The following is an 11,775-nucleotide window of genomic DNA, read 5'->3' on the forward strand; positions in this document are numbered from 1 at the left end:
TCCAGCAGGATTTTGGAAGCCTGTGCTGTAAATCAGGCCACTTGCTGTGTCTTGGTTGCACCAGGAAACAAAAGATGACGGTTCAGTTTTTTTCTTGCATGCTTCCCTTCCAACACCTGGCTGTGTCCTGCCTCCCTGCAGCCCATAGGTTAGCCAGAGCTGACCTCTTTGCCCTGCCACTGGGGCATCATGCAAGAGATATGACCTGCATGGAGGGCAAAGTCCTCCAAACCACTTACCCACCAGGATGGAGATGGTTGTATGGACCATGTAAAGATTGTGCCTGCTGCTGTTGCTCCAGGGAAGTTTCTAGGACAGTGAGGGAAGCCCACCAGCTTCTACTCCAGTACGGCATGGCTGAGTTTCACTCCCACAGCTCTCCATGGGGGAGAAATTCTTGAATTTGCTGCTGTTTCCCCTGACTCACACCTGGGGAGGGTGAGGAAAGAATCAAGCTCCGTGTCTCCAGATGAGGCAGACTCAAGAGCGAATGGGCAGGTTCACACCTTGCTGACAACGAAGTCATGGCATAAAATGACTCTTTAATACGAGAAATATTTATGAAGCTGAAAGGCCGTGGTGGTCTCCTGGCCATGGACACAGAATGACCTCCTCCAGGTCCCTCCTCCAAACTCTTCCCTTTTGCAATTTGTGTTTCTCTCTCCTAGTTTTCTTTGGTGCAGCTGGGGCATGTCATTGACTTGGTGAGAAATGTCTTTGGATTTCTTTTTGATGCCAGATCATCCCCATCTCCTCATATTCTACCTCTGGGGTACCACCTAACTTCAGAAGCTACAAGGCCATGTCTTTCTTGGAGCTGAGCTCTTGTTAATAGTCAGTGGGGATAAAAGGGGTTTTCTGGGTATGGCCCCCATTTGTTTTGGGTGATGTGAATCGCATATTCGAAGCTCTTCTCTCTCCAGACCTCGCAGGTGGGCCAGCAGCCTGAAGAGAGCTGCTTTTAGTCAGTTGGACCCTGAAGAGCAAATCGTCATCCAGCCCTGCAGCATTTCACTGGGCAATGTTTTTCCCTTGCAGATGGCTCATATGAGAAGTCCACGGAGGAGGAACCCCTGCAGTTAAACAGAGGTGTTGTACGTGACATTTGCATTTTAAAACTCAGATTATTGCTTCTAGCACAGCACAGAGAAAGCCATTTGTCCTTGACCATAGCCTTCTGCAAAGAAATGACCCACAGCAGCTCTGGAAGGGTAGTCAGTTCCTTGGACAGCAGAACCACAGATGCCTGGTTTGCAGTTGAATTATATCTTGGTGTTGACTCTAGGTGAGGGCTATCAGCATAGACTGAGACCTCAGACCACCAGGGAAAGACTCTTGCCCTCTTCCTCTAAAGCACCTCTGATGTCTTTGGAAGAGCAAAAGACCTGTGTGAACTAGAAATCTTGGGCAATTTTCCTCCTTGTTGGCCAACCTGCCTGAGGTTGGCCAGTGAAGCAGCTGAGGAACATGGACAGAGCAGACTCAGAGGTGACCGGCAACCGGACATGACCCTTACCCATGGAGTCAGATGGCCCAAATCTCTCTTTGAGAGCTTTTGCTTCAGGAGATGGTGTCTCCTCTCCACCCTGGGCTCAAAGGTGTCCTGCCTCCCAGTCATAGCTCCCACAGTGCAGCCAGTGCTGGAGTTGGCTACCAGCATGCTTTCCCCAGGCTGTTTGTATCAGCAGGCCCAGCAAGGAAAAAGTGACTCCTTGGCTGCCGAGGGTGGATTCACGGTGACATTTCAGAGCTGGGCAGCCCATGCCAGGTCTGTGGGATTAGGTCACTTACAGTTCCTGGCCCTGCCCTTTTCCATACTGCTGGGTGAAACGCCAGCGTCACACCTCCACCACCTATAAAAACCTCCAAAATAGACACAAGGGGACCCTTTGTGCTGTATGTCTTGTCCCAACAGTTTGCTCTTGGAAGACCGGGATGTTCCCGGGATTTCAGTCCCGCTGGCTGGCAGCCCCGCATGAACCCCCCTGGTGCCAGCCAGGTGAGAGGGCAGGATACGACCCATCCTTACCTCTCTGATGCTGGTTGGGTTGCATGGATGGCAGTCCTCTGTTTCCCAGCAGACATCTAGAAAAGACTAGCCCATTTCCCTGCCTGTGTTAGTGAGGTAGGACCTCACCTGAGGGCATTGGGTTGAGTGTGGAATGAGAAGTGTGCTGCCCCAATGAAGGTGACCCACATGCAGCACAGGGAGCACAGCAGCGTGGGGCGTTGACACAAACTGCTCAGCAACCGTTGGGCGGTTGCAGGGACCAAGATGGCTCCTGGGTCATTGCTCATCCCTGTGGTCCCTGGACCTTCCACTCCTCATGGAAGGTGTGCATGGCTTTTTCCAGCATGCTTTGGAGTGAGAACAACCCAACTGTCTGGGTCTAAGTCCCCTTCTTTTCTCTGACTGCTCACAGAGGCACTCGCAAGACCAGTGTTTGGGGGAAGCGATTGCCAGGAAGCCACCCGGAGCCACCATGTCCACTGTTCTCAGTTCTTCCCTGGAGTTCATTCCCAGGAGCTTCAAACCCAAGGGAGGTGGTGGCACCACCGTGAAGATCGTCTTGAAAGAGAAGCACAAGAAAGGTAAGGGATGGAAGTCCAGGCAGTCTGTACATGGTCTAAGGTGACTTTACCAGGACTTTGAATTGTCCAGGGAATGTGTTTCAGCAGCAGTGTTCCACCACCAAGTCCCACCCCCCACTCCTCACCCAGCTATCTCAGCCCTGGTTGCCCACAGCCTCTTGACTGCATGAATCTACCACTTTCAAAAATGGGTTGGAATAAGATTTGTCCTTGGGGTGTTTTGGAGATCTGGGACCTGGGGAGGGAGGTGCTCAGCTGGAAGACTCCATGTGGTCCTTCTAGGACAGTGCCGCAGAAGGATAGGATGTTCCTCCTTGCACCTACCCACCACTTGCTGGGTCTGTCCCAGCGCTGCGGTCTTTCTCCTGGAGGAATGAGTAGGAAAATGAGATGAGGAGGCAACCCCATGGATCCAAAGGGGAAAAGACAGGTCCCTTCTTCTCTTGGGGGCTCCCCCCCCCGCCGTGTCTCCAGAAGGGCTCTTTCCAGTCCTTGGAGATGACGCCCTGGAGGAAATTTTGGGACCTCCAAAAATTTTCATGGAGGAGTCAGCAGGTGGCACTCTTCGCTGTGCTTCATGCCTGTGGCAGCCTCGGAGAGACCCTGGGCTTGCAGAGGCTTGAAGGCAGGTGAGGTCCTGACCACACTTAACACTCGCCCCCACCAGGATGGTTGACCCCAGCAGCCTCCATCTCCTGGAACCTGGTCCCCCTGCCTCATGGCACCTTCTGGGTGGGGTGGCTGCAATATCTCAGTGTTTGTTGCTGCCAGATGTGCTGCCAGAGGACCATGCTCCTCAAGACAGCAGGGCCACCCGTTCCTGAGGTGGTGAAATGTGTTGAGCTCCACCAAGCCTTGGGTGTACAAAGAGAGGAGGATTTATTTCCGTCAGCAACTCTTTTCTCTCTCTCCACCAGCTTGTGTTTACAACGGGAAGACCTACTCCCACGGGGAAGTGTGGCACCCCGTCTTCCGGCTCTACGGTCTCCTGCCCTGCATCCTCTGCACTTGCAGGGACGGTGTCCAAGACTGCCAGAAGATCACATGCCCCAAGGAGTATCCATGTGACTATCCAGAGAAAGTAGATGGAAAATGCTGTAAAATATGTCCAGGTAGGTGAGATCCCACCTGCTGCTGTGTCTGCCTTCTAGTTCCTTCCTTTAGCCTTGGTTTAAAGCCCAGAGCAGATGTGTAGGTGTTCACATCACTGGTGACTTGAATTCACAACAGGTGAGTTCAGGAGGGCAAGCACTGTTGTAAGGGATGCCCTGTCTTGGAGGGCAGCACGCCAAGGTGAGGAAGCTGCACTGATCCCAAAAGGTTGCATCTGTTGGGTGGGTGTAGTGTGGAGAAAGATGCCCAAAGATGCTAAGAGCCTTCAGACAGATGGACGATGTCTTCTGGGGAGAGGGCACAGACTGTTCTCCAGACCTCCAGCTGGGACAAGAAGTCATAGGGTTAAATTGTGGCAGCTTAAATGTAGGTTTGAATTAGAAGGACACTTTCCAAATGCGGGATTATCTGTGGCACTCATGGTTTGGTTGAGGTCCCCACCCCTGGAAGGGGAGGGTTAGGCACACAGCTATTGGGGTGGGCCAGGTGGAACTGGGCTGGTGTTGGGGCTGGAACATGGTGGAGAGGACCTCTTTATTTTTCCATGTTCAATGGGTTTGGGGTCTCTCAGCTGCTTCTTCGTCTTTGGAAAGCTGTTTGTCTTAAACCACAGACGTGGCAAAGATGTGGCAAGGCATGAGATCTTCTCCTGTTCCCACTGCAGAATGTTTTCTAGATTATACCTCTCTGTGCCATCGTTCAGCAGTAGATGTTTAGATGATGGACCACCCACTGCTTGCCTAGAGAGGCTAAAGACACCCGAGTCTCTTTGAGCCTGACTATAGATCTCCTCTGATGTGCATCCTCAAGGTGGTTTTGTGCAGGGGTCTCACCAGGGAGAACAAGCAAGGGGCACTGCCACGTTTAAGAATGGGGGCAAACAGGCTGCAAAATCATTTTAGCTGGGATTTTCAAGCTTTTCCAGCCTCTGAGCAGAGAGGTTCTGGGATGGCCTCCCCGGGGGAACGAAGGGCAGAAGCTCAGCTTGTTTTAATAAGGTTTCTGATATGTTTATGAGCAGGATTTATGACATGGTGCATGGTGGGAATGGGATGTGATGACTGAGCAGAGCCCTTCCAGTCTTGCATTCTCATTATAGTGGGTCTTTCTGGTTTAAAGTCTACAACTTTCTCTGCTGGGATCTCTTGTCTGCTGTTCAGCCTTCATTTATTTCCAATTAAACACTCTGACCTAGCCAAAATGATTTTCTTCTTGCTTTCCAGTACTCATAGATAGCAATCGCACACCCATAGACATCGCTCAGCCAAGTTACATGCTTGTCCTCTGTTTCACTGCACGGAGCTTTCGCCCATCTTCTTTTTCCAGGCAGTTTCCATGACTGTCCTCCTCTTCTTCCTCCAGTAGCTTGGAGAGAACCGCTGAGTGATTTCTCTTTGAAAAAGGGACACTGATCAAAGGGAATTGCTGCGATGCATCGGTCAGATGGGGAAACCATCGCAGCTGTTGGGGACCGAGCTAGTGGCAGGGACCCCTGGGTCCCTGTTCCTCCTCCCCAACGCTGTTGGCCATCAAGTGGCTCCAGCGTGAGGCTCTGAGGTTGTTAAATACCTGTTGTACCTTCCAGGACGTGTGGTTCCTTCCCTGTCGTCAAGGTGGGGCTGCCTCGATTGATGCAAAGAGCAGCCCTGGATAATGATCTGGGGCAGAGGTTTTCCTGCGCCCGGACCTCGCGGTGGCAGGGGAGAGGGTGGTGGGCTGTGATCGTCCCCCTTTCCATCACGCTGAGCCTGTGGAGCTGAACGCTTCTCTTCCCCTTGCTGAAAAAGCCTGGCTTCGCATCCCTTTGAATTGGGATTTCCATCCCCTCTCTGAGAAGAGTAGCTCAGGACGGCCCCAGAAAGCACAGGGGAGAGCAGAATCCGGCCTAAAATAACTGTCCTACTAAAATAAACCCCACGCGTCTATTTATAGCCAAACTTTCTTTCGAGTAGTGTAAAAAGCTTCAGCATCCAAAATGACGGGGAGAACAAGGCTAAATTCAGCAGAGCTGGGCTGCTCTGTGTTCCAAGGACCACAACCAAAGGCAATAAATCTCCTTCCAAAACCGTGGGGGATTCTTAATTACTCCAGATACATTAAAAAGAATTAAAAAATTAGCCGCTGTCCTTCGCCAGGGATGTTGAAAAAGTCACGTAGGGTCCCACCGATGGTCCTGGTGGGGGTGTCCCCACCGTTGCACCCTACGTGAGGAGGGGGCTGGGGCTGAGCCCACCCATGGGGCTGAGCTGCGCGCGCTGCCCAGGCAGCCCAGACACGGCGCTGGCTCCCGTGCTGCGGGCTCATCCCTTCGCTTCACTGACGTTGTTCCTCCGGGACAGCAGCGGGAGCGAGATGGGAAGTAGGGAATCCAGCCGGGGGCTTCGCGGTGATGATGGCACCGAGGTCCCTGCAGTGGGTACGGGGGATCCAGGTGGAGAAAATCCCCCTTCTCCATCCCCGCTGGCACAGAGGCTGCCAAAATCAAGGGGAATGGAAAATATGGGGATGAGTGGCTCCACAGATCCTTTATGAACCTCTCCGTTTGCTGCCAGTCTTATCACTGGGGATCAGACCCTGGGAGGCAAGGTCCCCTGCAGAGACATGGCTGTGCCGCATGGCATCAAACCCAATGAGATGCCTTTCCCTCGAGTGCTGAGATGACCTCCTCCAAGCTTCTTCCTGCCCCTATTTAATGAATTCTATCCTTGTTTTTGCCCAGAAACCAGAGTCAAACCCACTGATGAAATAGTCACCACCCGGTGTGGCAAGAACCCCAACCGCGTCCTGGTGTACATGTTTGTGCCATCGAGCTCAGAGACCTCCAAGGAGATCCTCAGGACGATCGCAATCGAGAAGGAGCCTGCAGAAGAGGTGGAAATCTACAACTGGAAGCTGATTAAAGGTGAGTCTTGTCAGGAAACCAGCCAGCAACGGAGGAGGTGTGTGTGGAAACCTGGTGCTTTCCAAGCTTTGTTCTGTTTTTCAGGCTTTTCTAGTGGTGCTCCAGACCTTGTGTAGCGAGTCGAAACCTGCTGACAGCAGGCTGGCTTTTCTAACTCCCCCTTTCGCACTCTTTCGCTGCAGTTTCAGACAGAGCAGGGGCTGGAAACCACTTTTTGGCCCCAGCGTACCCAGCGTTGCCATGAGCTGCATCACCATCCGGAGGCACAGCACGTGGGCAAACAAGGCAAGGGCCATGGGGCTACTCCTCCAAACCTGCCCGCTTCCATGCCAAACGCACATGGAAAACAAAACATTGTTCTGGTGATTCCATATTTTTGCTTTTGCTCTTCCCCCCCCCACCCCAGTCCACCCATCACTGGGAGCAACACTTGCAGAGCTGCTGCAAAGGTGCATGGGGGTGGGATGAATTGCCCCCAGCCCACTTTTTGGATAGGTGGATTTGGATGATTCTGTTGGTGTGTCCTCCAGAGGTCAAAGCACAGCAAACGCACCATGAAATGACACCAGTCTCTTACTCTGTCCCCATAGCTTTAGCTTTACAACACTCTTACGGACCAGAGAAGCCTATCTCTACTAGAGACACTTGGTCCGGTAGAGATTTGTGTTGTCTTTCTCTTGGGCCTGGGAAAGCATCCAGTGCCCCAACCCCGAGTCTTCGCTGGACATACTCTACCCCTTGCAAAAACTTGTGCCTTGAGCAGCTGATGTTGGTTGCACCCTGCCTGTAGATAGCGACATCCCGTGTAGCTGGGTGGTTTCCGGACGTGTATAGGCAGATATTCTGGTCTCCTGGGTATGTTCACGTCTCACCTTTCTCTCTACGGACTCCTCAGCCCTGCTGGGGCTGGCTCTTCCCAGCTGCCAAGGGCAGGCACATGTGGATAGTAGCTGGAGAAATTAACTTCAGAGATGAAGCTGTGGCTGCCACCATGTTTCCATCTTTCCCCTGCTATCCTCCATCCTCCACTGTGCCCCTCTCCCTGTCCTCCCCCCTGCCTCAGCAAAGCCTCCTTCACAATGGCACCTTGTAGCTGGAGGACAGCTCTGAGCCTGCACTGTCTGGGCCCCACCGTTTCCTTTCCTCGCTCCTTGGCAGAGGTCGCCACCCAAACCTTCTCGCCACCTTCTGAGGCCAAAAGCTTCACGTCTGCACGGAGCTCCCGAGCCCTGCCAGCCAAGGACAGGGGAGGCCCTTGTCCCCGAGGCCAACACAGCTCTTTTGCTTGGCAGAGCAAAGTGTTACTATTGGGAAAGAGCATGAGCTCAGTCACATATGGATTCCACCTCTCCATGGTCCATCACTCTACCAACAGAGCAGCATGTGTGGAGAAAAGAGGCTTCAAGTCGCGCCTGGAACCCATCCATCTGCCTTTGTATGGGCTTACGATACCTACGTGGCCTCATCTATTTCTGTGCCGGGATGGTTTCCTCCACAAGGCAGGAGTTGGGAGGAGAAACCAGTGCCAACACCCGGCTGAGAGCTTTAACCACCAGCTGCAAGATGAGTTGCAGTGGGGGCTTCCCCATGTTTTTAGGGGTCTGAACACCTCAGAAGTTTTGAAATGAGACTTGCTGATCTTTTAGAGCAGGAATTATCATGGGGAGTGAGGACACCAAAGGAACAGGCAGGATCACAGAGGGACCAGCATGGTTTGGAGACTCTGTCGTTGACTCCTGCCCTTCACCCTGCCTGGGCTGTACTTGGAGGTGTGGTCTCTGCCATGGACGTCTTTCCCACATTTACCCTGCCAGGCTATTGATTAGACGTTGGCCAAAATATTCCTTGCTATCCTGAAAACCTGCAGTTCTGGGACCTTCAGCAATACCCAGTGCTTCATCACGCTGCTATACCCTCACATTTGGGCTGGAGGGGGCTTGCAGGGTCTGGACCAGTTGTCCTCACACTCTTCTGGCATGTGCTTGAAGATCTCCTGCTACGGAGACTCAATAGCCCATGTAATCTCTTCCAGGGCTACAAACCCCTTGCTAAGGGAAGACTATTCCCAACGTGCAGCCTCTCTGCAGCTCAAGCTCATGGTTTCTCACCTTCTCCACCGCAGGTGTGAAGAGCAGTCTCCTTTCCTCCGAAGAGGCCATCAGGTCCTGCCTCTGTCCTCTCTTACATGGTTTAAGCAGTTGAGTTTTTTCAGTCTTTCCTTGATGTTAGAAATTTCTGGTCCTTTGGTCCTCCCCATAGCTCTACTCTGGACTCCTTCTGTGTCTTTCTTGAAGTTCAGAGCCCAAAGCAGGGTGCAGGGCGCCGGTCAAAGATTGTGTCCTGCTGGGATGGGTCTCATATACCCAAGTGCACCTGTGCTCCTATCTCTGTCCACCTGCTGAAGCTTTGTTTTGCAGATGATTTAGCAAGTACTGAGACCAGTTTCTTGAATGAGACCCGCTTCACTCCTCAGCCCAGCATTAGGTATCGTATTTAAAGAGTCATGTTGGTTCCCCATGGGATCAGCACTGAGAAGCAGTGAAGGTGTGTCCACCCCCATCCATTTCAGGATGGGCAGAATGGCTCTGTGGAAGAGCTTATCTCTCCAAAATTAGGAAAGATTAAGTGCTCCCTTGGAGATAGGGCTGGTCCTCAACTCGTTCCTTGTGCTCTACTGGACTCTGCTTGGTTTTTGGTCCTGAGGCAGAGCTTAAAGCATAGAATTACAGAATGGTTTGGGTGGGAAGGGCGCTTTAAAGGCCATCTAGTCCAATCTCCTGCTATGAGCAGGGACATCTTCAACTAGACCAGGTTGCTCAGAGCCCCGTCCAACCTGGCCTGGAATGTTTCCAGGGATGGGGTATCTCCCACCTCTCTGGGCAACCTGGGCCAGTGTCTCACCACCCTCAGTGCAGAACATTTCTTCCTTAGATCCAGTCTGAATCTCCCCTCTTTCAGTTTGAAGACCCCTTATCCTATCGCTACAGGCACTGTGAAAAAGTCTGCCCCCATCTTTCCTGTCGGCCCCCTTTAAAGCACCAAGAAAGGTGGTAAGTGCCCGACAGCCCCCCCACCTCCCTCCATCTCCTCCTAAACTTTGCAAAGAACGATCCTGTCTGGTGGACAGGATCTGCTCACCGAGAAACGGCGTCACCTTTTACCAGCTCCATCCCGTATTGCCTTTTCGGCGGATGGCAGGCACAGTGGGCTATTCTTATCTGCGCCGCCTCGAGCTCTCCTTGTGCGTGCTGGACCATCCGTCTGCATTCCTCCGCTGCTCCCCAGCTCCTGGCATCTGTCAGAAACGACCGTCCGGGGGGCCAAAGGTCTCAGCCAGCTCTCCGAGGGCTCTTGGGTGAACATTATCTAGGTCGGTTGATTAAAAGATGTTTATCTCTTCTAGCTCTTGTTTAAAATATCCTCTTGGTTACTAATGTACTGGAAAGTGCTTCATCAGCCACGGGGACTATAAGCACACCCTTCTGCCCCTTTCTAAGTATAGACCAGGAGGATTTATTGAACACTTGTGCTTTTCTTGCGTCATTAACAGTTTTATTATCTCCGTCCCGTATCTTCTTTTGTTACTGGTAGGACTTCTTTTCCTGACCCACTTAAAGGACTTTATTAATAGTCCAAATATCCACATATTTCTCCGGATGTCTTTGACTTCCTGTATTCATTTTCCACAGTCCATAACATCTCGTTTATATGGATTTGCTAGCCGGTTCTCATTTGTTACATACTCTTTTTATGTGTAATTGCTGCTGGGAATCAGGGAAAGTCTCTTAACCAAATAAGGGGGACCACGTTGGTTCTCACATCTGCTGGTAGCCAGAGGCTGGACGCACGGGGAGCCGGGGTGAGAGGTGGGGAAGGATATGCCAGGCATACCTGCCTGGTTTGTCACGCTTCGCAGGCAAATATGAATATCGTAACCCCTAATCCTGCAGAAAGGTCACTTCCGTTGCTAAATGCAGGTTCTGGTTTTCTTGGGTCAAATGTCTGAGTCAGGCACCTCCGCTAACGGGACGGTGCTGGCACGGACAGAAATATCAATCTCTGCTGAGGTCATTCGTGGGTTGTTTTTTTTTTTTTTTTTTTTCCTGTCCTGGAGGAGTTTCAGGGCTGGGGGCAGAGAGATGGAAAACTTTGGTCCTCGGCTGCTTCCAGGAAAGGAAAGCATCTGAGGATGGAGGGGCCTCTGCAGTCAGGGAAGGTAGGTGGTCAAGAGCGAGAGAGAGAGAGAGGGTTCCCATTGGTCTCACCTTAATTTCTCATATGGTTTTGGGGGAGATGAGACCTCCTCCTGTGCGAGATGCTTTTCAGAGCAATAGAATCTTATTCTTTCACCTACTTTGTGGTGTTCCGATTTAACAACCAGTTACCGCTTTCAAATGAGATTTCTCCTGGTCCTTGGCCAGTCCTGGATCTGCTCCCAAACTCCCACCAGGCTTTGGCAGCAGATCCTACACCAAACCAGGACCCCAGCGCATCCAGTGCAGCCCGTGTCCCTTTTCCATCTCAGGAGGGGACAGAACGGTGTGCATCCAAACCCCTCTGAGCCTGAAATTGAGCGTCGCAGAGTCTGATGTGTTTCCCTGTGTTTCCCTCCGCAGGCATATTTCATCTGATACAGACCAAGAAGATCAGCAAACAAGAGTTCAAGCAAGAAGCACAGAACTTCAGGCTGATCACCAGGACGAATGAAGGTAGGGAGGGAAAAACTCCATTTCCCCGCTCCTCCGGCAGACCCTGCCCCAAAAAAACCCCGTGTTTTGTTGCCGTGCTATGGACATTCTGCAAAGACTGCGTAAATCCCGGCACGGCGCGGGGAGCCGAACCGTAGGGAGAAAGCTTGTGCAAACACAGCCGGGTTGGGGCTGACCTGTCTTCACACGCGTACGCAACGCTCCTGGTTAGCAGTCACATTTTCACTTTATGGTATCGGAAAGGGCAGCCAGCTTTCTAAAAGTGGACGCACGCTTGTGAAATCCAAAGGCTTTGTCTCTCCAAAGCCTGTAAAACTGTTTGATTTTTATATCTAATCCATCTGGAGTTACCGGGGGGGAAGGAAAAAAAAAAAAAAAAAAAGAAAAAGATGCAAGGGATTTGAAAAAAATAAACTCTTGAAATATTTTTAAAAATCATTCTTAATGTTCTTTGTTGTG

The 11,775-nt window shown here is 51.7% G+C and overlaps 1 protein-coding gene across 1 annotated transcript in view; it reads left to right on the forward strand.

The window, feature by feature from the left end:
• The window catches only part of CHRDL2 (chordin-like 2), a 48,821-nt gene that overhangs the window by 35,296 nt on the left and 1,750 nt on the right, over positions 1–11,775 (forward strand). The window contains exons 10-14 of the mRNA XM_009891017.1: positions 1,022–1,094; positions 2,424–2,592; positions 3,510–3,704; positions 6,425–6,607; positions 11,224–11,316. Of these exons, the coding sequence (XP_009889319.1) occupies positions 1,022–1,094; positions 2,424–2,592; positions 3,510–3,704; positions 6,425–6,607; positions 11,224–11,316 (713 nt within the window). The remainder of the gene's footprint in view (positions 1–1,021; positions 1,095–2,423; positions 2,593–3,509; positions 3,705–6,424; positions 6,608–11,223; positions 11,317–11,775) is intronic.

This window comes from Charadrius vociferus, unplaced genomic scaffold, assembly GCF_000708025.1.
Source record: "Charadrius vociferus isolate BGI_N301 unplaced genomic scaffold, ASM70802v2 scaffold407, whole genome shotgun sequence".
NCBI classification, from domain to species: Eukaryota; Metazoa; Chordata; class Aves; order Charadriiformes; family Charadriidae; genus Charadrius; species Charadrius vociferus.